At 39.7% G+C, this 25,423-nt stretch overlaps 1 protein-coding gene across 2 annotated transcripts in view; it reads left to right on the top strand.

Moving 5' to 3' along the window:
• The first annotated feature begins 3,344 nt into the window (after positions 1-3,344).
• ANKRD12 (ankyrin repeat domain 12) overlaps positions 3,345-25,423 on the top strand; it is a 59,353-nt gene continuing 37,274 nt past the window's right edge. For both annotated transcript variants that reach the window (XM_053971158.1, XM_053971146.1), the window contains exons 1-2: positions 3,345-3,555; positions 22,531-22,668. In XM_053971158.1, coding sequence (XP_053827133.1) covers positions 22,582-22,668 — 87 coding nt within the window. In that variant the 5' untranslated portion in view covers positions 3,345-3,555; positions 22,531-22,581. The remainder of the gene's footprint in view (positions 3,556-22,530; positions 22,669-25,423) is intronic.

The raw sequence follows: 25,423 nt of genomic DNA, 5'->3' as shown, positions 1-25,423 counted from the left end.
CACAGGATTGTGATGAGAATTAACAAGGTGATCATTATGAAAGAGTTCCAGAATAGTGCAAGAATTGATGCATCCCAGTTCTCTGTTCTGTTTTTGAATAGCTGTAGATAATACCTTATGCTTGCTTTTACCAGTATTAAAAATGTGTATTTTACTATATACATTTGTAGTAGGACATTTTTGGTAACAAATATTAACAGGACAGAATTTTCATTATCCTCAATAGCAGAGGGTCACTAATATTAATTTTAGGCAGTAGCACTAACCTGTCAAATAATGGCACACTTGCAATTCTGCAGTTTCGATCAAGCGTTAATATCCTGGATTGTAAGAATACTGGGTGGTGAGTTAAGCAAAAAATGAGTCAGCTACTGCACCAGTCCACACATTCCTGAAACTGTTACTGTAGCACCAACAGAACTGATTCTGTGTTTCAGTGGTCTTGTTTTCCTCTCCTTGAATGAGGCAAAAAATTAAAGAACTCACATACTATATTAATTCTATAAAAGTGGAATATAAAGAAGAAACTAGGGAAGAAAAAATAAAGACTACCTTGAGAAGATTTTAAAATAGGTAGCCTTGAGAAAGGAAATGTGATTTAGGACACAGAAGCACAAGACACCAGAAGAATCCACTGGACTATGAGAGTGGGAGGTGACAATTCTTTCCTTTGGTGAAGGTAGTGTGGAGTAATAGGGAATTCTAATAGGGAATTCTAATAGGGAATTAGATACCCAATGAAGTATGTGATGTTGGATAACAGAAAGGATTTCCATTACCACCACACACTGCTAGAAAAATGTTATCTGGGACAGTGTTCTGTCATTAAATAGGGAGAAGCAGTGAATCCCATTCCACCTGTGCAAGATATTTGCTGGCCCCACAGGCTGACCTGCCAGTTACCTCTTAGAGGCTGGTGCACACGCTTTGACCTGTGTGGCATCCTGCAAGTTCTTTTGTCAGGTTTTTGTACTGCAGTCTGAAATTTTCAGTCCTTCAGTTACTAGACTGAATTCAGCAATGACACAGTTCAACCAGATGCTGGACCTGTTAGCCTGAAAACCAGTATTTCACAGGGCTGGTGACACAGGATGGGAGGGCAGATCAAGGGAAGTCCTAATCACACCAATGCCATGCAGCTACAAAACCATCTTGCAGTTGTGCTAGACATAAAAGGGAGGGGCTGCTGGCAACAAGGGCAAGAAATGAATGTAGGGGTAGCAACTAGCAGTCAACTGACTGATGATTTTCATTAGTCCAAACAGTAGTTCTTACAAAAAGTTTAAAGAACAGTATTTTTTCCAGTTACTGACATATATTATTATCAGATCTTAACATCTGCTGCTGCAGATATTGCTCATGAGACCCCTTCCCCATTACCTCAGCGTCTGGTTATGAACACCTAACACACACCAAATTCCTGGAACTCCACACTACTCATGCACAAGGATCAAAATCCAGTATCACAATGCAGGCCACACCTGTAGCCTGTCATGTTTTTCCATGTGGATCCATATATAATACCATGAAAAGAAAAATTATTCTGCTTTTGCAAACTGCTTTTACTCTACTTATGCTGACATTCCATAGGGTGTTTGCTATTCAATGAGTTTTCCACTTCTAGAGATAGCCTCTGCCATCAACTGAACACAAAAGAATTTGAAGGCAACTCCCTTTGTGACATGGTCATTCACACTGACAGAGCTTTTCCTGGCCACTGGATAGTACCCACTGTACACTAACAGAATGAAATTAAAGTGAAGGCAGTTGCTTTACAACACAAATTATCTGTACCAGCACTTGTACAGGAAGATTGCGAAAGCAAACGAGAGAAGTTTGAACAGTAAGCTGTGGAGCACGGGAATATGAGAGATTTTTGATGCCATCCTCTATCCATGCTGGTACATCATTGGGCGGGGGGGGGGGTCAGAATGTACAGCAAGTACACACAGTACGTATCCTCAATCAAAGTTATAGTTTGATACGGAAAAACCCCCACTTTTCTGAACAGGAAGTATTAAGGAATGTCTACCCAATAACAGATGAAAGCAATCCAGTAGCAGAGTAACCACAGCAATTAAAACTATGCTAAAGGACTTTGTTTAGCTACCGTGTCAAAATACTACATCTGGCGGCCCTTCAGCACCTCCCAGAAGCGATCTGGAGAGCATTACTCGAGAACCCACGAGTACAGCACCAGACGTGTTCCTTAAGTCCTGCCACATACTACTATTGTTACAAGCAGATACAAAACCTTTCACGAGTGCAGATGAATTGACCCCCCTTCCAAAGCTGCAACTAGGGCTACATCGTCAGTCAACTCCGTAACCCCTCAGATGTCTTTATATGACGTCTGGCTCATTTGTACAAGCAGAGCACCCCCAAAAACTGGTTTGGAAACCCAGAAGTTGTCTTGTTCTGCAGCGGCGGGCAGATGGGAATTGTGCCTGAGTGGGGGGTGGGGGGACGCAACACTGACCAGACCCCCAGGCGCGGCGGGATCGGCATCCCACAGCCTTTCGCGAAGGCGAACGGCCACCCCGGGCTTTCCGGCACCGCGCCACACGCACCTGCGTCCGGGGGCTTCTCCCAAAAACTGCGGGGCCTTCAGCCGCAGCCCCTCCGTACTCACTAGCGCCCGGTGATGGCATAGAAGATAGGATGGAACGGGATGGGCAGCGCCCGCCGCGCACGCGCAAAGCGCCGGGTAGCTAAAACTCACTGCGCCATCACCGCCGGAAAAACCCCTCCCCGGGGAGGGGGCGGCAGCGGCAGGACTGGGTGAGGCGAAGCGAAGCGGGGCGCGCTGGTGGCTGTAGGTCGGCTCCCGTCCCGCGGCAGGGACTGGAAAAGCTCTCCTCCGCCACCTCGCCCCGTGACCAGCCGGGGCCGGGGCCGCCGCCGCCATTTCCAGAAGGTTCCAGCGACCGCAGCCCAAGAGGATGCGCGGCTGCCCCCAGCAACCCCCCCGTCGCACATGCGCAATACTCGCATCCCAGTCCTCATCCCAGCCCCGTCCGTGTGTGGCATCCCGCGAGCCCGTTATTTCCCGTCGCCGTGCGGGCGTCCGCGCCCGTCTCCTTCGGGATGGGGACGGCACTGGGAATGGAGAGAAGCGCTGCGCTGCCCACCCTGCCCCGAGCGCTCTGTCGTTGGCAGCGGCACCGCTCGCCCGCGTCCCGTGCCCTGCGCGAGGCCCACGTGGGCGGCGCGCGGCCAATGGGAGCGCCGCTGGGAGGGGGGCGGGGGGAGCCGAGCGGCGGCGCGGGGTGTGAGGAAAGGAGGGAGGGAGGGAGAGAGGGAAGAAGGGAGAGAGAGGGAGAGAAGGAAGGGAGGCAGGAAGGGAAGGAAGAAAGACAGACAGACAGACAGAAAGAAAGAAAGAAGGAGAGAAGGGCGGGTGGGGTGTTTGCAATCCCCGGTGCCGCGGCTGAGCCTCAGCCCCTGAGCACTGCGGGCGGCACTCGCTGCCCTGCCCGATTCCCCGCGGCCGCGCCGTCCACAGAGACAGCGGCAGGAGGAGGACGCGTCCCGCTGCCGTGCTCCCGAGAGAAGGTAAGGACTGGAGCGCACCTTCCCGGCGCGCGGCGGGGACCCCGGCCCCACCCGGTGCCCGCGGGGTGCCGCCCCCTTGTCCCTGAGCTCGGGGAGCGCCCACCCGGTGCCCGCCTCGGCGGTGTCACCGCTGCCGCCGTGTCCCCCCGGGCGGCGGGCACCGCGCCTCCCGCCCTGCTCCGTCCGGCCGCGCTGTCAGCCCGGCAGCGCCGCGGCGGGGGCCATGGCCGCCGCTGTCACCGCCTGGCCCGCCGAGCCTGGCTCCTGCCCCGCCGCCCGGCGTGAGGGGCCCGCCGCCTACGGCAGGTTCCCGCGGGAGGCAGGGCCGGGAATGTGCGGGGAAGGCAGTGAGGCGGCACGGGCGAGCGGGGCGCGGGTGCCGAGCGCGGCATGGCAGTGTACACACACATAGCACACAGACACACACGCACATAACACACGCGCCCCGCCTCCGCGTCGGGAATTTCGGCTGCTCCCTGCAGCCTCGGGAGTTGCTCCGTCGGTGCCGGGCCCGCCGAGGCTGCTGGCAGCTCGGCAGGATAACGCGTTCCCTGCCTTCCCTGCCAGCGCCAGGCAGCCGCCGATGTGGATGAAGCGCGGCAACTCGCGCTGCACAGGTGACAGCAGGCAACAAAGGAAGGGCAAGGAATGAGAGAACGCCAGCCTCAGTTGCTCAGTTCTTCATTCTAGATCCTGTCAGACTCTCGAGGTACCATTGATAATATTCAGTCTTGTTTGGTTGGGTATTTTGTTTTGGTGGAGGGTTTTTTGGGGGTTTTTTTGTGTCTTTTTTTTTCCCTAAAGGCTACGTATGCAATAAGAAATCAAAGGATTCTTTTTTTACTTTAAACTCCCGAATAAAATAAATATTTTACGGAATCATAGAATCAATTAGGTTGTAAAAGATCTCTGAGATCGTTGAGTCCAACCTGTGACCAAACACTGTTACATCAAGTAGACCGTGGCACTAAGTGCCGTGTCCTGTCTTTCTTTAAACACCACCAGAGGCATTGAATCCACCACCTCCCTGAGCAGCACATTCCAATATCAGTATTATTATTTAATATTGGCATTATCAGGTAGAGCTCCTGTGGAAATTGCCTGGACACTGTCACTGTGTTCCATGCCTTTCTTCTGCAGCCCATGTGATACGGAAGAAAGGGGATATTATGCCCCTGAATCGCATAATATCGATGGGATAAAACAAATCTTTAATGGAGAAAAGTAAGTGAGTGATGCTTACAGGAACAAAAAGCTATTGGACAGATGTGGAGCAGTCCGAATGTACTTACGTTCCAGGAAAAAATTGTCTAATTTTGGAATACTAGGAAAGGGTGAGATCATCATGTCTATAAGAAATTATTAACTATTATTAAAATAATTCATTTTGACAAATTATAGACAAGCCATTATTTGGAGGTTGGGGGCACTTCCTTCTCTGTAATTTTGAAACAGCAAGGGTGTGGGTGTTTTCAGTATGCGAGTTGATTGTAGCTTGGTTGTCCTCAAGTCTTGGTTACTGTAGGTAGGGACATGGTGAGCTGCTGTGCAGGTGCTGTCTAGCTGCAAGGAACCTGTGCTTTCTTTTCCTTCTTCTGCAGTAATCCTTTGCTATAGTTCACTGGGTAAAAGTCCCCAGAGCAACAGATCTTCAGCATTGTCTGAGATGTCAAGGTATTTCAACTGTTCTTTATATTTGAGGTTTGTGCAGTGTTGGATGTCTCTTGCTTTTCTTCATTCTTTGGGGTGGAAATTCACACTCCCTGCTGACCTTGTGACTTGATCAGCTGGGGACCTTAATCTCATCCTCTGTGAATTTAGTAGCTTTCTGTGCAAGGTTGAGAAATGCTCTGTTCAAATAAAATTGTAGGGTTTGAGGTACAGCAGAATATTACTCTGGGAAGGTAGTGGTGAGCCCATTGACTGTCTGTGTCTTTTTACACTCCACCTTCCCCTTAGTAGTTCTACTTTTCTGTATGCATTTTGCAAGCTAAAATGTCAAGGAGTACCAATGTTTTTCTTGGCACCCAGAGGACCATGATGCCTTTCTTGTGGCAAAGTCAGTTTTTCAGTGTGTAGTGTGTGAGTCCCTTTTCCTATTTCCTGGCTTTTTTGTAGTAATCACTGAGTGTGGGCAGTTGATCAGAGAGCCTTTGGTTCTTTCACAAAGAGGACAGCTCAATCTTTCAAATACAAATATTTCTGCCTGTCTATTGCCATCTCTTTGTGTTTTCTTCTCCCACTCAGAGGATTATTCAAAATTGTCTGTGAACTCAGAATACTACAGACATTAAAGCTTGGGACAGATGTTGTGTAAGAAAGCAAGCCCCGTGCCACAAACTGAAGTCTGTGTGCAGTTTCTTCCAACAGGCTTGCACAATTGGTGACTTCTTAGAGGAAAGGGGCTTTTAAGAAGCAGGCTAAATGAGTGCTTGTGTGAAGCTTCTGTATTTGCTTGGCATTAGTTGTAGGAGGTACTGCTATGTTACCACTTATCCACAGGAATAAAAGCATACACTGAAAATTGAATATCTGTGTTTACAAATCAGTGGTCACCAGTCATTCTCAAAAACCCAGTTTCTTTGCACCCTGTCTAAATTGCTAGAAACTCCATAAGCTGTTGCAGCTTTAGCTTAACTAGGTGGAAGGTCGTGGATCTCCTTTTTATTGGAAATATGGGCACCTAGAAATGACTGAGCTAGAACTTTTTCCTCAGTATTCAGAACTTCTTCCTCAGTATTGGCCATACAGGCAGGAAAACAAATTGTATTTCTTGAACTGATTTACCATGTTTAGACCATCTTAGGCTAATGAAATTGCCTGAGAGACTAGTGCAGTTGGTCCTCTTTAAAACTGGAAAAAACTATTGATCACAAAATATGTAATGATTAACCTGCTACCACACTGTTAATATACACACTCAGAACAACCTACTTTTGACATTTTTTGAATCTTACCTTATAAAGGGATGGGCTGGGCATGACTGTTTGGTGTTTCTTCTTTTCTGTGTTCTCTTGCAGATGGAGTATTATAAATGTTGATTGGTCATTTAGTCTCCAAATCAAACTATTTTTTAACTACATGATTAGACTCTACTTAGACTCTAGTGACAGATGGTATGAAATAAATATTAGCACAAACTCAGTCTTGCATTTTGTGTTATTACACTGAATGATTTTATTAACAGAATAACAGAAGTCAGAGCTCTGCTAACATCTTTAGGTTTTTTTTTCTTTTTTTTTGTCAGTTCATTATTATTCCAGAACATAGAAAAGTCTTAAAAGTTCTTCTGTAAGCTTATGGAGGCAGTTGAGGACCTTTATTGCCACCTTGCTTAAAGACTAAATATTCATGTAGAGACATGAAGCCCTTGAGAGTATGTCTTTGCCTTAGTTTATTTTAGATTATTTCCCTGGATCTGATGAAGGATCCTTATGTCTGCTGCAACTGCTTTTGTCTTTCGCAAGCAACATATGAATAAATGCTCCTCAAGTCCATGGCTTCTACACAGAGTGCTCTAGGTAGTGATAATGTCACAAGAGGGTTGATTTCACACTGGTTTATGTTAAGAAAAGCCATTAACAACATTAGAGACAGAATTAGGGGCTATATTAGAGGCAAAAACTAAAAATGCACTCTGAGGAGGAAAGCTTTACATATTTTCTTCTCCTGTCATCTGCTTTCTATCCTTGAGTAGCTTGCTGGAGATAGAGAGTATTGGAACAACTCTTCCTTGCCTTATATCTTACATTCATGAGGCTGGAAAGCATCAGAGGTACAAAGTACTTTTTGCTGTCCTCTCTGGGCTTCAGAATGTATTCAGTGCAACAAACCCCAAATAACCCTTACACATTCCCAAGTGTTCTGTGGTAGATTTCAAAAAGTTCCATTGATTGATGACAGCAGAAATGAGCTTATGCGTAAAGACATTTCCTATGGTTTCCCTTCTCTTTCCAAGCCTTTTGCATTACTCCTACTTAAGAGGTATCTGGCTATCAAACCTTTCAAGCTCTGTTGGCCAGATCACTTTCTTAGCTGGTTCGTGGAAGTGTCTTCCTCTTGTTTGTTTCCTTCAATATTGTGTGCAACAAACAACTAACTCTGGGAAACCAACTTTCTGTGGTGCTCTGTACTCTTCAGCAACATACTAATCTGGGTTCTTACTACTAATTTAATAATGAAGGGAAAATGTGCCTTTCATTAGTGTTATTGTCTTTCATGTGTGGGTAATGCTAATCTATTCATCTTTTGACTTCTAGAAGAAACAGGTGTCTTGACACCCGTTTTACCTTTTTTAAACAAATTAAAAAAAAAAATCTAGGTATTTGTCTTGAAAATAACTGGTTCTTTGCTTTCCACTCCCTTTGATTCTCCAGATGACACAGTAAAACTTCAATGAAAGTCAGCTGCAGTACTCACTGTAGTTTTACAGCCCTAAATAGTTATACTTGTCTGCAAACAAGTATTCTGCTTGTTCTCTGTTTCCACTCCATCTGTTCCCTTGCTATGTCTTTTCCCCCAAAGAAAGATTATTTCTGTAAAGGAGCTGACAGATGATTTTGTTGTTATTTTTTGCGAGATTTGGTGATGGCCAAGAGGTGGCAATAAAGCCTGTTGAATATGTTGCATGTCTTCACAATTTAGCCAAGACAAAAACCTCTGTTATCCATTTGGGAACCCATGAGTAAGCCAAGATTGCTTTCTGTCCTGCACTTACTGCTTTAGATTCTTCTTATGAGTGGTAGCACTCCAGCTACCTGCTTTACCTGCCCTGAATCCTGCTATAACTGAAGGACTGTGAATAGGTGTTGGCCCTTCATCTGTTCTTAGCCTGTGAAGGGCCTTTGTGTGTGTTTTAAGTCATGTTCTTTCTGGCAGTGCTGCAGATAAGTCGAGGATTTTCTTGGTTTTAGATTGACAAATTATCATTAGTTTATGAAGATTTAAATAGAAATTACTGAGATTCTAGTAACAACATATAGCATAGTTATGAAATATCTTGTCTTGGAGATCTGTAGGTTTCCAGAGGGAAAGTAGATTCCTGTGGAAGGAGTTGAAAATTGTTTGGCAGTAGGTTTGCTTATCTTACCTTTGTCAAAGTGCTGATAAGGAGGCTTTTAAGTTTTATTCTGGTAGACTCTGTAGTCTTTCTTAACTGAAAAGTATTTATTTAGCAACATCTTTGAGTAATAACCTGTAGATCAAACCTGACGTTTACAACTCCACTTCTCCATGTAGTTTAAAGAGTGTATCATATTAAGCTAAACTGTGCAGGTGTTTCCTTTGAACCCATAGCTCATCCTAAAAAAGACTCAAGAGGAAGCACCTGTGAACATTCAAGTTTATAGACTTGTAGATTAATAGGGAGGACTAATGGATTTTGCAATAAGTGTCTTTGGCTCTTAAGAGTTCTTGGGCCAGCATATTCTTTTATTTCCCTGGAATAGAATTCCTCTTTGTAGAATCAAGGATCTCCTTTATTTTGAGAGATTATTGAGAATAAAGGACAATCCCTTCAGGCACTCTGGAAACTTATCTGTGTCTGATTCTGAGAGGTGATGTTGTTTTTCCATTTGAATGTTTATTTTGATACCTAGGTCTTTCCCTTAGTAGGAATATGATGTTTGCATTCTACACAGTTGTACTGATACAATTTGAGTATGACACCCATACTCACAAGATGCACTGGTTCTTCTGGCCAGCTATGTGAGGATTTGTTAGAATAAATGCTGTCCTAACTATGTAGCATAAGTTTCTGGAGAATGTAGAAGACACAAACCTTGCCCTGTGTTGAACATGTCAGCAGGAGGAGAGAGCAGCCTGTAGCCATCCTGCTGCTGAGGTAAAGAACATCTGCATTTCTGATTCATGGGACAGAATCATGGACTAGCTGAGGCCAGAAGGCCCCTCTGACCCCCCATCTAACCCTGCCATCTAGTCCCCCCAGGCTCCCTGCAGGCTCAGCTAGAGCAGTGTGCTTATGGCAATGACCAGTTCAACCTGGAATTTGGCCCAATAGTGCGAGGAAAATATTATATTCTAATTTTAGTTGTTCTGTTGAGATTCCTTGCTGAACTTATGGCTGAAGGCTTGATAAATTTTCAGCTGTTGTAGTTAATGTGTTTTTCCTGACTAATTTAATTTTTAATAGTGAGAGGATGCATTCTTCTTGTACTGCCTGTGTGTGGTAGTCTTGTAAAGCTGTGGTACATTCTACCAAGTTCTGCTATACAGATTCTTAATTAAGTCATTTAAAAATTATTTAAATTACTAATTAGCTGGTTGTATAAGTAAGACTTCTTTGGACTTCATTTTGCCTGTTAAAAGTGCAGTTTCTGATATTTCTTTTTAAAGAAAGACAAATCCATCTATGTCTTCTGTACATTACTTGTGCTATAACTTAATGGAAAAAGTCTCTTCCGGTGCTTGACTCTGAGTAAGCTTGTGAGTGAGAAACTGAAAGTGAAACAATCTTATTTTCTGTTGCCGAAGGAGAAATCCAAAAAGTAGTTGAAGTATAATTAGCTATAAGAGAATTTATTCAGAAATATTTATTTGAATATTGAGAACATCTGCAAAGGAACTTAGTCCTTTTTTTTATCCTTTGGAATTCTTTAAAGAAGAAAAACAATTCGTTATTCAAGCTGTTCTATTTGTTTTTATCCAATGATTCCTTGCAGAGCAGCCAGCCTGTGTATGAACAATAATGGTAGTATCCTCCATGAAAAGACAAAGGGTTAATCTGAGAATAGAGAAATGCACTTGAGAATAATACAATACTGACAAGTGTCCTTCAGATTGGTCTTGAATTCTGGCAGCAGTTCAGTTCCTTACTGGCCCACATGAAGGAATGCTGTAGAAATAGCATAAGTGGTTCAGAAGGAATGATGCCCCTTGTCACTATGTGGGAGCCACTCCTGCCACACTGAAATGAGGGCTGATGTCTGACTTCTGAAAGGAAGATTTGTCACCATTCTGGGAGAGGCAGTGTTTGTTTGTTGATAATGCCAGGAGGTAACCAGAGATAACCCTATTCCTAAACATTAATTTCTTTTTTATGTTTTATCCTTCCCATTTTTTGGTAGGGAGTATGTGTCTCTATGCATAAAGAGAGGCTTCAACACAAGTCTCTCAGAATCAGGGAGGAGTTTCTGCTTTTAAATAATTCCTAACCATTCTTTAATGAAAATCATGTGTATGTTATGCAAGTTCCACAAACTTCCAGCTTTTGTACTTTAAGCTGTTCAGTTTAAAATCCATTTTTTCATAAAATGTAAATGCTTTCCATGCAGCAATTTTCTTGGTTACTGAGAGGAAATTATATGATTATAATTTGGTCAGCCTTTTTTTTGCAAGATAATACTGGCTTATTGATAAAGATTCTGCCATTCCTCTGCAATCTGGGATGCCATTGTGATATCCAACGTCTTACTGTTTTATGCTTTTCTAGAAAAAGTCACCTTTTCCCAAGCCTGTTGTAAAAGTTAATAATTACTTAAGACTATGGTTTTGCAAGTTCATTTGTAATATATGTATCCAGTCTACATGCTGCACTACTAAGCAAGCCCACAGCCCTTCAAAAATTTATCTGAAATAATGGAGAATTCCATAGTCTCAAACTGGTAGAACTGCTGTTCTGAAAGTTTGTCCTGAATATAGACAGCTGTACTATTTCTGTATAAATCAGAGAGTACTTATTGTACAGAGGGTTCCTTATTGTAAAGACCCTGTGTGTTCCTTTTACTAAACAATTAATATTTAGGATTTCAGACTTGTGAAACAGTTTCTGTCCAAAAATTTAAAAAAAAGAAATAATGATATTTGATCTTACTTTCTTGTTCGTTCGGGTACCTTCTCATCAGTGCTTTCCTTTTTCAACTCTCTGTTTATATGAAATCTTTTTTAGGTATCCCTGTTGCAAAGCACTGTTTTCCCTGCTCACATGTTTTCAGGGTTGTGCTATCCTGTCTGTTCAGGCCGTGTTTGTCAATGTTTTTTTTTTTCACTCTAAATAACATTATGTAAACAGATTAATTCATTCCTAAGGCTTTTTTTTTTCTTTTTTTTTTTTTTTAAATAAGGAAGGAATTCAGCATCCTAGAAGGGAGCTGTACAAGACTCATCTGGGAAAAGGATTCATCTCTTCCCTCCTTATTTTGCTTTCTACCTTTTCTCAGCACCTTACAGGGCTTTGTTGGAGGTTTCTTGGTGTCTTCTTTTGGATTGGTCTTGATACAGATGGGTTTATGCAGGTTTAGGATCTATGAATCTAAATAATTATTTGAGAGTGTCCTATCCTTTGAACATGACCTTTTTGGATACTTGGTCTTCAATACTCCTATGAGATGTTGAAGACTATCACACTTTTTTTTTCTTCTTTATTTTTTATCCACATGGAAGAATTTTAAAGGTCATTTATAGATATTTGAAATCCTTCTTCTTTTCCTCTGTCATGCTCTGCTAGTAATTTTTAGGTCTTACATGCCGAACAATATTCAGTTGGTTGACATAGCACCTGCAAGGATATTTTGACAAAATGTTAGTTTTTATGCGTTTTTTGCAGTGTCTTGGAAAGACATAAACAGTAATTAATTCCATATGAGTTTAGAAGTGTGATACCAACAAACTGCTTTGATTTCCCCCCCCTCCCCATAATCTTGATGAGTGGAGTGACATCTGCAGTGGGAGGATCTCAGAATCTGTTTGAGACTGGAAACTTCAGAGAAAGTAGAGGAAGGAAATGGGAGGAGTGTGTTGCAAAAGAAGTGAAACGAGTGCTTCTTGTCCGTATTTGCATGACTTCTTGCTGTGTTCTACTTCTTGCTGTGTGGCTAACCTTTACCTTCTGCTCTGTATTAGAGCAGCACTGCTCTTTTGCCCTGCTGCACATAGCAGAATTGCATTATGAGTTGATGGGTTTTTGGATGATATTCCACTTTAAATGACAAACTGTACAAATGTCTGGGGTTAATGCATTTATACAGTCTAGGTTACTGCTCTAAGAGTCCTGTGGCAGAAGCTGAAGTAAGTTCTCTAACTTACAAGGTTACTGGAAGAGAGGGTCCCATGTTGAAGGAAGTTGAACACCGACCCTGAAAATTCCCTATTTTCAGTTTGTTTTGGATTTTGTGTGAGCTATGGGCTTTTTATGAGCACGTGCTGTTTTCCTCACATGGGGATATCTGCTTTGACTGTTTGACCTTTTTCCTTCTGCAGAAAGAGTGGTTGCTTGCAGAAAATTAAGTCAGTAGTAGCTATGGTCTAACCAAGTATTAACTACTATCTAATGCAAAATAATCTCAAAAATAAAGACTTTGATGTTACAAGTGTAGCAGATTGGTCAAACTCCTCACTTCATTTTGTCTTCCCTTCATTATTTCTGTCAACCTAATTTGCCATCTGCAAAACAAAGGAAATAATGCATTTTCATCTTCCAGCAATATTGTGAAAAGAAATTAATATTTGTGAGGGGAGATGGAGCACTCCTGGTTTTGATTTATGAATGGTAATTTCTTTGGAGTTGTTTGGGATAGGTGCTGCTTTTTATTTAGGATGTTGGTTTTGGGTTTTTTTTAAAGGTATGGTAGATGTTTTCTTCCTTTTAAGAATGTAGAAATCAAGACAAGCTGAAATAGCAGGAATCGTGATAAGAGTGAGAAATAGATTATCTTTCTCTAGGAGCAGGTTTAGCCACTTGCTGCAGCTGTTTGTGATCGTTGGTTCCTCAGAACTTCACCAGGTTGTCAGCATGTTGGTTTTATTCTGATAGGTAGATTTTGGAATTTTAGTTGCGCATTTGTGAAGCAGGAAATGCTCAATTTACTCCAGTAAAAGTTTCAGTCCTTACTTTGTTGATATTTAATATGTAGTTGCAAGAAAACCTTTGGGAAGATGTGCAGGGGTATTCCTAAAGACGAGCTGTGACGTGAAAGAGGAGTCGTCTCTTGCTCAGATACAGCTGTTACTGCAGCATGGTCTCTCTAATGAACCATATGCATGAGCCCAGAGTACCTTTAAATCTGAAGTCAGTCCATGTAACACATCTCTAAGACATACTGGGGTGTGGTGTTTTCAGTCAGTGAATTGGATTTTGTAAATTAAATCTTGGGCCAAAGTTTTTTCTTCTTCTACAGTGTGCTGCTTGTGAAGTGTCGCTACCTGATTTATAGGTGCCTACGGTTAGGAAATTTTGTACTTTCCATACTACTTTTACTGTGTTTTCCTGCTCAAGTAACAAACTCAGCCTGGTCTGTGTAAAGTTCAACTGAAGTTGAAAATGTCTGACTGACTAGATAACTGAGAGACTTAAATGGACCTCTAAATGTCTCTTCCCCTCAACTATTCTTTAATTCTATGTACAATGAAGTTCTTGTATTCTCTGATAAATATGTGTTTAGTTAAAATAAAAGAGGAGAAAAAATCTTACTAAAGGTTGATTAGAAAGCTACAGATTCAGTCAAACTCTTTATTAGAGAATATTTGTTATAAAGAAGTTGACAAGTCTAGCTGCTACTACTACCACAGAAATCATTTGAAGAGTGTTGTGAAATCTGTGGAACTTGACACTTGAAACCAAGCACGGGTAAACTCAGGCTCTTAAAATAGGGATTATCTGTAGAAGCCTAAGAAACTATATAGGCAAGTGCAACAGAACCGCTGCAAAGATTTTGTTTGTTTTCTGCATAGGAAAGAGTTGTATGTCCTCTCATTTTTTTTCCTCTTCCTAGTAGAAATTCCTAGACTATGAGATACGTTCCTTATTTTGGTAGGCAGTAGTGGTGAGTTCCAGCTGAAGTATTGGAAAATCTTTCTTGCTGCCTGAGTGTTGGCTGTTTTTTAGGGACTTTATCCTATCCCTGTATAGTGTAGTCTGGCATGTGATGAGTAGGTACTTCAGAGTATATTAAAAGCTGTTCTGGAGATTGTGAGTAGTCACTGCCCATGCCTGTTTTACTGTTATATTTTATTTTACAAAGGACACCTTCATAAAATGGAGTTCAAATAAGTAGTTTATTTTGCTTATTGCAGAAAGATTTGTACAATTTGTAGGTTTGAATCTCGGTATCTCAACATTTCAAATTAAAATGTAGGAATGCTCTCCGATAGGACAATGAGTCTGTTCCATTTGTTAGCTAGTATCTGAGGAGTCTCCAAGAAAAAAAAAAAATATATATATATACACAACTTAGCTCATGGCACATATTTCTGAAATGTATGTTTATTAGGCTGATGCTTTGTTTTCTTCAATTTTTTTAATATATCCCCTAAAATCTGGGAGGGCAAACTGCTGCAGGGAAGAGGTAAGGCACTGTTTCTAAGATTGCACAATAGGTATAGCAAAAGAGTAGAACTAATCCCAGCATTGCATGTTCTAACCACAAAGTTGTGTCAAGTATTGTGCAAATCTTGAAGAAAAAATGTAATAAAAAAGAATTTCTCACTTCTGAACCAAGAATGTTTTGTCATATTTTTATCGTCAAATGCTGTAAAATCTGCCAAATTTGTGACTCATGTCCGTGCTGGGTACTGTATTTGCACTTAATACAGCAACAGACTGTTGCCTTAGGCACATTAGTTTGAGACTGTGTTGGAGCTTAGTTCTTTCATCATAACCCTGACACTGGAATGTGCATGCACTGAACCGTCGCAATTGTGTGAAAAGACCTTGTGAATATTTTCCAAATAAAAATGTTCTTGTCACCTTTCATCTGCAAAAGCCACTGCATGTATCATTCAGACAGTGTTCTCTCTACAATACTAAATTGCTGTGCTACCTAAAGCCAGTAGTGGTTAGTAATTTATTTGCTGGTTACTGCCAGAGAACTGAATTGTGAGTACAATGAGACACCATGGAGCACAGGGCAAAATGAGCCTGGTAAAATGTTCTGTTCATTGTATTTGAAGGTATTATAGTGTGTACCACATACAGGAAGTGGTGATGGTAAAAATACAATCTCAAATAGTACAGTGTACACAAATAGCCTTTTATTTAATCTTTTCTTATGCAGAATGTGTTTTCCTTTGAGCTTGTAAAGAATAATATGGTTCTAGCCTGCAGCAGGAGGCAGGCTTGCCAGTAGGGATGTATTGCAGTGTATATTTAGTCCATTATAGCTGCATATATCTGATGTATTATCAGCTTTTTAGGAAAAATGCTTTACTATTTAGATTTTGTACCTATTCAGCTTTGACTTTAGCACCCAAGGAGTTAAAATGTTCCCTAATCCTACTTAGCAGTAATATGTGCTGGACTACAGCAGCACCTTCAGTTGCTAAATGATTGAGAGGAAGTCTTTTTTGGAGGGATCCATGTACCACAAGAACCTTAAACTACTTCTGCTCAAATAAAGCCTTTAATGACCTTTTCTGTGTCTTCATTGTAAAGATCAAGCAAACTGCTCTATAAAGATTATAGAATAGCTGTGTTGAAGTAGTTTTCTTCAATTAAGACCTTGGAACAAATATTTTTCTGGCTGCAGTCACTGAAATTTTGACCTTTCAGAACACTGTTTTGTATAATGTTCTGATGAGATTTTTAAGTGCTTGCTCTCGGCAGTTTCCCATCCTTTAGCATCATTTTGACATTTTCATGAGACATCAGCCATGTTTGAGGCTTCATTTCTGCAAGTCTGTCTGTCCAAGGAGGTAGTGGAAAAATGGACCACAGGGATAAGCTGGTCATTCTCAATTTAAACAAAAAGGATATGGAACATTCATGTTTTTTTTCAAGGCATAGGAATGACAAGACTAAAGGCTTCTGGTTTGTGTTCTGTAACACAGAAAAAAAGTATTCTGCAGAAAAAATATTTGTGTGTTGATCATGGAGTCCCCTGTGCTTTCCTCCCAGAGACAAACCCTTCTCAGCATTGTCCTCTCAAGTCTCTCTCTCCACTGCATCCTTGTCACAGTCACATTCTACCATTTGGCTAATCTGAAGCTTTAGACATATTTCTGTGTGGGAGATACCAGGTTAAAATACAGACAGATGTTCTTTTTGTAGGCATAGTGTTTAAATTGCAACCCAGAAAAGCCTGACCTTGTGCTACTGGACTTCACTGCCCTCTTAATGTGTGTTGTGACCTGAATGGTCTCTTTCCTCACAGTACCAAATTGCTGGTCTTGTGCCTCTTAGCACATCCCCAGCTTCTAACGGAAATATCCTGAATAATCTCTTGTTCTGTCTCAAGCCCTTTTTTCTTACTGGACACTGTAGGTGAAAAGGTAGATGCTGATCTGATTACATGTTAATTTACCAGGAGCCATTTCATTGTGTAGCAGTTGACTCTGGTTGAGTAACTGTGTGTAGAAGGACTGAGTTCCATAAGAAAAAAATAATTGGCAGTGCTGTTAGATCTCCCATAACACATTTCATTTAGCATTAATAATTAGTTAACCTCTCTTTTGGAAAGAAATCACTTCTCTGAGCTGTTTGCTGAAGGATGCTTTTGTTGTGAAATAAAATACTGAAGTCATTTGCACTTTCCTGTTAAGAAGAAAAAAGAACACAGAGTGTTAAACTTAGTTAAATGAACATTTTTTTTGCTAAAACTCTGCTTCTTACAGGATTTGAAAATACCAGTTTTCTCTAGCTTTTTGGTCCTTTGTATTATACCCATTCCCTTTCTCCCAGTGTGTTAACCTCATCTGTCTTTGACACACTCCCACCAGAATGCAGATAACATTTGGTATGGCTAGGCGTGAGCTACCTACATACTTCTTAATTAGCCAATGTGTGCATACGGGTTGGCCAGCTGGCTTTCTCTGAGCAGAATATGTAATGTTGGCTTTTGCCTGCCTTTCCCTCAGTTCAGCTGTTCTTAGCCATCTCTCTTGTACTCATCCACTAACTTTATTTTTTCCTTTGGTAGACTCTTAATAGCTTTGAGACCTAGATCATACCAGTCATTTCAAAATAAACTTGGAAGGGACAAATTTCTAGGGCTGGGAAGGAAGAGACTGCTAAGAGAAAATCAGGTCGGTCTTAGTTTAAATCAGTGACTATCCTCTCTTCTCACTGTAGTTTAGTTTGCTATGTGTAGTGTTTTCAGAGCTTGATTCCTTCTGGTTTAAGCTGAGACGTGTTTAGGAATTTGTTGAATGTGCTCCAAATTTTAATGTGCATTTAGTACATGGAACTGCACTAGAAGTAGTCCAGAGCAAGTCTGCTAAATGTGACTAGTGTAAATTTGGATTTTCATTACCAGCTGTTCCACTCTACAGGTCTGCTCTTGATAATTTACTTCTTGCTAATTTAGATGTAGCCACAGTTGTCATTTTCAATAGTTTAATTTTATTATAACATTCTTAAGCATTCCTGTCAACTATTTATAACAGAAATTTGGTATAGTTGATTCACTGTTTCCCAATCTGGAGTAAATCCTTATTGAAAGAGTGGGATTTTTTTTGTTTTGTTTTTCTTGTTCCCTGCAGATGAAGTAAGATACAGGAAATACAGGAAAGCAGAGATAGTTGAGAAGATTGCCTTACTCTAGTCCCCTGCTTTTCAAATGCAGATGCTTTCTAGAGCAGGAGGGTATATGCAGTATCTTGGAAATTAACTCACCAATTACTAGTATTCTCACAGAAGGTTAGTGTTGTGCCCCCTTGCTGTGATGTAGTACTAGTAGGCAGCTAATCTTCAAGATCAGCTGTACAACAGGGCTACCAAACAAAACCTTCCCAAAGTATCCTGTAACATTTTCCTGTGGGTGTTAAAGGGAAGACACTCTGAACCAGAAAGGAAACAAGTAGTTCAGTGACCACCAGAGCTAACGATGCTTAATTTCTTATCAATTTGTGTCTTGTGGTTGACTGTGCAGGTCTCAACTGAAACTTCCCCACAATAACTAAGAGGAAAAAGGAAAATGGTTTGCAAAGGCCATCTCATGTGAAGTTTTCTTACAGGCAGTATGTCATGAAGCTCATATTGAAGCCTTCCCATGCGAAAAGCAGTGATGGATTATTGTTGTTATACACTGGCCACCTTTTCCCATGAAATTTGTGAGTGCTTAAAATATTTGAAGATTTCTGCAGCTGTCAAATTAAAAGAAAATCCATCTACAGGCTTGGAAGTCATTAGTGAATCATACGTATGCATCTAACACAAACACATGGCTCCTAATTTCTCAGAAGAACAGACTGAAAGATGTAAAGGAGTGAATGACAGTGGCAGCAGCAGCGTTGTAGTACTGCTTGAATTCCCTTTTTTTTTTTTTTACATAGGTAAAGACAAGCTTTTTTATAAGTGCTAGATGTAAGTTTATACAAATTAATACAGTAACTTGTTGGCGTTAGAGATTTATTATGTCACTAATTTTCTGTAGCTAATTATATCTGAAATTCTGGTGGTTGGTGGGATTTTTTTTTTTTATTTTTTTTAATGTGAAATAATCCTAGTGTTTTATGTCATTGCCCATAGATCTGTCTAAATGCTTACCTTTGTTACTTCAAGGAGAAAATAGAATTTTTAGTTCTTTCGTTGAAAAATGACTGAGAGTTCAACAGTATTTCCAGTAGTATGACTCATGACTGGTAATGAATGTGCAGGAAAGATGTCCAAACATAAAATAAGAATATCTGATTTTGTTACATACAGAGAAGTTTCTTTAGTAGGAAGCAAATTCTGTTTTATTGAAAAGCTTGAAATCAGTTTATTTGAGAGAAAGCACAGCTGTGCCTGTGTGTCAGATGAAAAGCGAGGACACTGCTTGTTGTGACAAAGGAGAATAATTTGAATGTAAAGACTTTAACTTTTAATTTAGGGTGATTCAAAATGTGCCATCAAGATTGTCTAATAAACCAGTAATTGCATTAAGAAATGGCTGTGAGGAAAACTCAAAGCAGACAGATCTAGATTTCCCTGGAAGACCTTGTTAATGTTCTACATTTTCACTATGAATGCAGACATTTGTGTTTAGAACTTGAGTTGAAATGGCACTGAACTCCAGACAAATGGAAATAAAAGTTGAAATGTCAGTAAAATCACTTCTTCCACAGAAAATTTTGTTGTTATACACTATGTAATCACCAGTTTAATAGTTTGCCTAATTTCTGGCCACCATAGTGATGTTTTAATAATTTTTTTTTTAATATTTAACTTTTATGAAAAGTGTTTTTTCTCAAATATGTGATGCATTTACATCTGTTTTAAATTTTGCACAGCCATTGTGCAACAGCAATCTGGTACTTGAAACATTTTATGGAAACAGTCCTGTTTGTTAGTCTTACAGTGTGGTGGTTCTGCTTTGATAATCCAGTATGTGACACTCAGTTTTAGTGAACTTCCAAAGCAGTTTTGTTTCCAAAACATATTTGACTTGGATCAAGAATTTCATGAATTCACATTTACTTTTGATCACAAAATCAATGGATCAGGTAGGAAGGGACCACAGTGGGCCATCTCAGAGCACATGGCACAGGATTGTGTCCATAGAGTTTTTGAATACCTCCAGTGAGGGAGACTCCCTGGCCTCTCTGGGTTATCTGTCCCAGTGCTCCGTCACCAGTAAAGTTCTTCCCATGTTCAGGTGGAGCTTCCTGCACATCTGCTTCTGCCTGCTGATCATTTGGTAAAGAAAACTGAAGCATCCTATGCTTTCTGTTCTCATTTACTTCTATTTATATATTAAGCTAAATGTATTATTAAAAATACCATTAACTGAAATCTATTTTGAAAGTGTGTGCATAATCCTCTTGCCCCTATACAATATTTGAGGCTGGGTTTTTTTGTTCTATCACTTTAAAAAATAAACTGTTGCTGTCCAGGTAAGACAGGCAGGGGGGGCCTTTTGTGAAGGCCAGCTCCTACTGATGAGGCAAATGAGACCAAGGGAGCCAAGCCTAAGCTAATAAATTTTACTAAGCTCATTAATTTTGGCTTCTTGCTGTCATACACCAGGGAACAGCATATGAAACCAGGAAAGGAAGAGAAGCAAAGCAGGAATGGAGATAGTTTCAGGGAGCCAGGTAGCAGTAAAAAAGGAAGGAAAAGAAACAGCAGCATATGCAATGAGAAATATTCTGATTAAAATAATAAAGAAAACTTTGACCCATTGATTTTTTAAAAGTAGTTGTAATAATAATATATACAAATGGGAATTGTTACAAATGAAATTTAGAGAGAGGATTTCAGAGGCTAAATGAGCAAAAGCAGATTTATGACTTGTCACTTTTTAAACTCATGGGAACAGATATTTGCTATTATGGTAATACACTGTGTTTGGTGTAATCAGCACAGTAGTATTCTGTGAACATAGTAACTTGTTGCTTCTTTTAGGATTAAGGAAATTTTTTTGTAAATTACAGGAAACTCAGTGTAGTGTTTCTTTCTCTTCTTTGAACTGATAACCATTTTTTGTTCCTGCAGCTGTTATAAAAAGTGACTAAAAACAAAAGACTTATAACCATGTGCTTTGATATTCATTAAAATTGAACAATTATTCTCTGTATCAGTAAGGCTGCATAAATCCTGTTAACACTCCATAAATGAAGGGAATATGATAATGTTTCTTGTGTCTTAGGTAAGAGCAGAACAGTATGAGTTTCACAATATTGTATCGTGTTGTAGTGGAGACAAGATTCTGGTTATAGAATGTGAGGTTGTTTCTAATTAATCTCTTCCTGGTTTTTATAAGCTTGTGGTTAGTGTTAAAAAAAGCCCCAACAAAACAAAGAACACCTCCTGAGGTGTAGGGGAAAGGGAGGAAAACAGCAGACCTTAGTGCAACATTTCCTACTTCTCTGTCTCAAGGATTTAGCTTTTTGAACTTTTCTTTCCCTCCTATTCTGGAAGATTAAGAAAGTAGCATGTTACATTGTTATATACAACAGTATTAATCTTAGACAAATATTCAGATTTTCCATGGTTTAAGCTTTGTGGGGGATGGATGTGTGGGCAGGATGTAGAAATTTGTTGGAATATCAATGTCTCATGTGTCAGGTATAGTGTGCAAAATGGTTTTCTCAAAGTCATCTGCACTAGATTTGTTGTCAGTTAACTGTGTCAAACCAAAATAGTGGCCATGGTCCTAAAGCAGCAACAAATTCACTACATGATGATCCCAAAATCTTACCAGTAAAGTAACAAATAGAAGTGTTGCACCTGAAATGATGACTTGATCAGGCATAAAATTACGACAACTCAGTAAGATTGTGATCATGAAAATACTTGTAACAAAATACATCAACTCAAAAAAACCCATAAAAAGTCACCAGCTCTAAAGTGCTGTCAAATGCAGTTTTACCTTTTATGTGACCTTTCCTCTCAGCCATTCTTACAAAAAGGGTAGCTCTTCCTGCTGTGGAAGGGTCAAGTTGGACCTCTTCTGTCATGTGAATCTGTAGTGACACTTGTTTGGTATACTGTGGAGATGAAACACTACACAGCTCTTGAAACTTTATATAGATACATATCTGTCTCTAGAAGTGGCTTATGTAATTGATTTGACAGACAGTGGAAATTAAGGTTTCTAGTTCCAGGTTTAAACTTTAGAAGATTTTTCTTCTAACAGGCGTCTCTTGATCCAGAAAGGATCATAAATAACAAGGCTTTTTTTCCATACTAATTTGAATATACAATATATCAGTTTCCCAGGCTAGGAAGCCTTATTTCTCTTCCCTGTCTTGCTAGAAATCTTGTTCATCTTTCTAAGCCTTAGGTTGTTTAACACGAAGTGAGATATTGAAGCTATGAACCTGTTAAAATATCCAAAAAGGTAAAGCTAGAGGGATGAGGTAGTTTAGCAGCTGACTTGGTGCCTTTTTCCTGACACCATCCCCAGCATCAGCTGCATTAGACCTTTTGGGGTTTTGCCCCAAGGTTTGAGCTGCATGTGAGGAAGATGCTTGAAGCCAGGTGTCATTATTAGTCATCTTTTTTGGGGTACTATTCAGCTCTGCTACCATCTGCAGTAACATTTGTCCTGAAATGACACTGCAGTGTGTATATTTATGTAATGTTGTTTGTTTGTTTTTCAGACACAGGATGAACCCACTGATACAAGATACAACTAGCTAAACAGCTATAAAATGCCCAAATTTGGGTCTACAAAAACAGTTCAAGTTGAAAATTCTGACAGCAATACCACCATGGTGGAAAAAACAACTGCAAGAAAGGTAAAATTTATATTAATCCCCATTTAATTTCAGTAAAATGAAGCATGTTTCATGATTTCTGTTGCTGTAATTGGAAGAAATAAATATGAATCTGTGCTCTAATATCTTCAGTATTGAAAAATGTTATATATTTTAACATTTATTTAACTGTAAGTTAAACTGTGAGACATAATTCGACTTTTATTATAATGTGCAAGTTAATTTAAAAGGAGCTGGATGCTTTGGTTTCATTTGATATAAGTTAGTATATCAATACTAACTCCATATCTTAGCTAATTTGAAGTCTTCATATACTCACAAGAACAACAATCCGTATTTTATTTTATTTTACTGTGTATTACCCTCTGTAACAAACATACAAAACAGATGTGAAGGCCTGTGACAGCACAGACCAAAGACAAACACCAGTTTCCAATATTCCTTTGTAACAGAGGGGCTTATTCCCTCTTTGAGGGAGGACTTAAAAGCCAAATGCTGCACAAAGCTTTAGAGTAGCTCCTGTACAAGGGAGTCTCATCTAAAAATTGTACAGTCCATTTTTGAGTGTTGGGGAATGAAGGAATATGGAAGTCCAGTCATGCTGAAGGGTGGTTTGTTGTTTATAAATGTGAAGTATCCCATGATTTTCAGAGTTCTGGAGGCAAGTTTCAAATCACCCAGTTCTCCAGTTTTTCTGCCTAGTACATTTGTACAGTAGATCACACTTTTATCTGTGCTACTAATGAGTAACAGAAGCTGGAGTAATCCTCTGCATTGAGAATGATGAGTGACATGTATATTGCCCTAAGGAGAGAGAATCTGTTTCCCACAATCTATAAAACTCTCTTCTCTAGAAAAGGATTTTGTGTGTGTGTGTTCATACTTGTGTTGAAATCTGTATTCTCTGCAAGACCGTTTGATGATGAATGGATATAAGACAGGAGAAGGTTAAAAAACAGGTAAAGATTAGAAGATTCAGCATCTACTTGTAACTTTTTATCTTCCAAAAACATTCATAGAAACCTTTAGACCTTTTAGTCTCTTTCTAGTTTGTTTCATTGGTCCCACTAAAGTGAGGCAAAGGTAATTCTTTCTCCTCACTCTGATGAACTACTTAGATAAGACAAGGAAGATAATAGAAAAAAATGGGGAAAGGAAACCAGCTTATGTATATACTTTATACTAGTAAAGGGACAAAATAATGTTGGATTTTTTTTTTTCCTATTATTCTGGTCTTTGTTTGGGATATAGTCAAGTTAATTGAAGTGTCATTCAGTAATTTAGGGAAAGAGTAGGGAATGGAAGTTCGACAAAGGCCTTTGAATATGGAATCCCAGTGATGGACTGATTAAGTTGATACCAAAAGTAAGCTGATAAACTGCCTGCATTGTTCTATCCAGTGTTGCTCACTGTCCACCCTGGTACAGTGGACAGCTTGAGATTAGAATAATGTAGGGTTTGGTTTGGAATTGCATGATAAAAAACAATGTGTAATGTAAGATCCTAAATAAAAATGGAGAATTAATATTACTAATGGAGAGTATAAGTGTTTCAGTTAATATTCCTGTATTCAGGTTTGTAGCACAATAAACAGAGTTGTCGTATTTTGAGAACTGAATACATGATTATGTTAAATAGTCACTTAAACTGTCACATACCTGTTCTCTAATGGACAGTTGTCAGAAGTGTTCAGCTGGCCTTTGACTAATCTGCACTCTTCAGAGTGGATTAGGAAAGATAGAGAAAATATTGCCAAAATGTCATAATTTAGGTTCAGCCAAGAAAATTATTTGAAATCTGGCAGGCAATAGGCTAAGAGCAAAGTGTGAGTTTGAACAACACAAAGTCATCAAGGTAAATCTGTACTACATACACAAACATAGACCTCTGAAGTAAAGATTGACCAGGCCAAATCAATAGTGATAATTTTAATGAAATATCTTCAAAAAGTAGTGGAAATATCTGTAAAGCAAATAAGGATTTTTCTCAATGCATAAACATATGCAGCCATGAATTTAAAAGTTATAGTTCTTAAATCATTAGAAGCATGAAAAAGGTTAGGGATTCATTGGCTAATGTAATTGATGTTAGGAAGTGCTAAGGCCTAGTGTGGAATAATGTTCATAAAAAACAGTGCCTCTTACAAGTGAGCAGTAATGCTGAAGAATACCACTCCGTTAAAAAAATCTTCATTCTTCACAAAATAAAAACCGTAATGACCTAAATGGCATAAGAGTATTCCAATGGTTAGCATAAGATAAAAGAAAAAACACTTGCAGGGTTTTATTTCCATTTCATAGTTTTTACACTGTTTAGCTGGTTCTAATTTTGCACTCTTAGCTGGTTCTAATTGTGCACTCTTAGCTTTTGACAGAGAAATGTAGTGAAGTTACTGTTGTTATTATTAGACATAATCTTTCATATTTGTCCAGAAATGAATGCTTATTATGCAGCCCTAACAACCAGTGAATAGCTATGTGAATCGACTATGTGTTCAGGTCTTCTAAGAACTCAAAAAAAACCCATTAGAAATAACATTGCTGGTAATAGGCTGAGTTTATATAATGTATACATTAGGGTACATGTATTTTTATTTCAGTTGCTCATCTGGCAAGCATAAAAAAATAGTACGAGTGTATACGGCAGCTAGACCATCTAATATTTTCGTAAGATACTTTGTTAACATAGGAACATGATGAAATTTTAATTTATCTGAATTTATACTTCAAATGGCCAAACTCAAGAAGTAAACTATGGATATCTCATCCAAAGGAGA

This window comes from Vidua macroura, chromosome 1 (assembly GCF_024509145.1).
Source record: "Vidua macroura isolate BioBank_ID:100142 chromosome 1, ASM2450914v1, whole genome shotgun sequence".
Lineage (NCBI taxonomy): Eukaryota > Metazoa > Chordata > Aves > Passeriformes > Viduidae > Vidua > Vidua macroura.
This window is presented reverse-complemented; position numbering and strand designations above follow the sequence as displayed.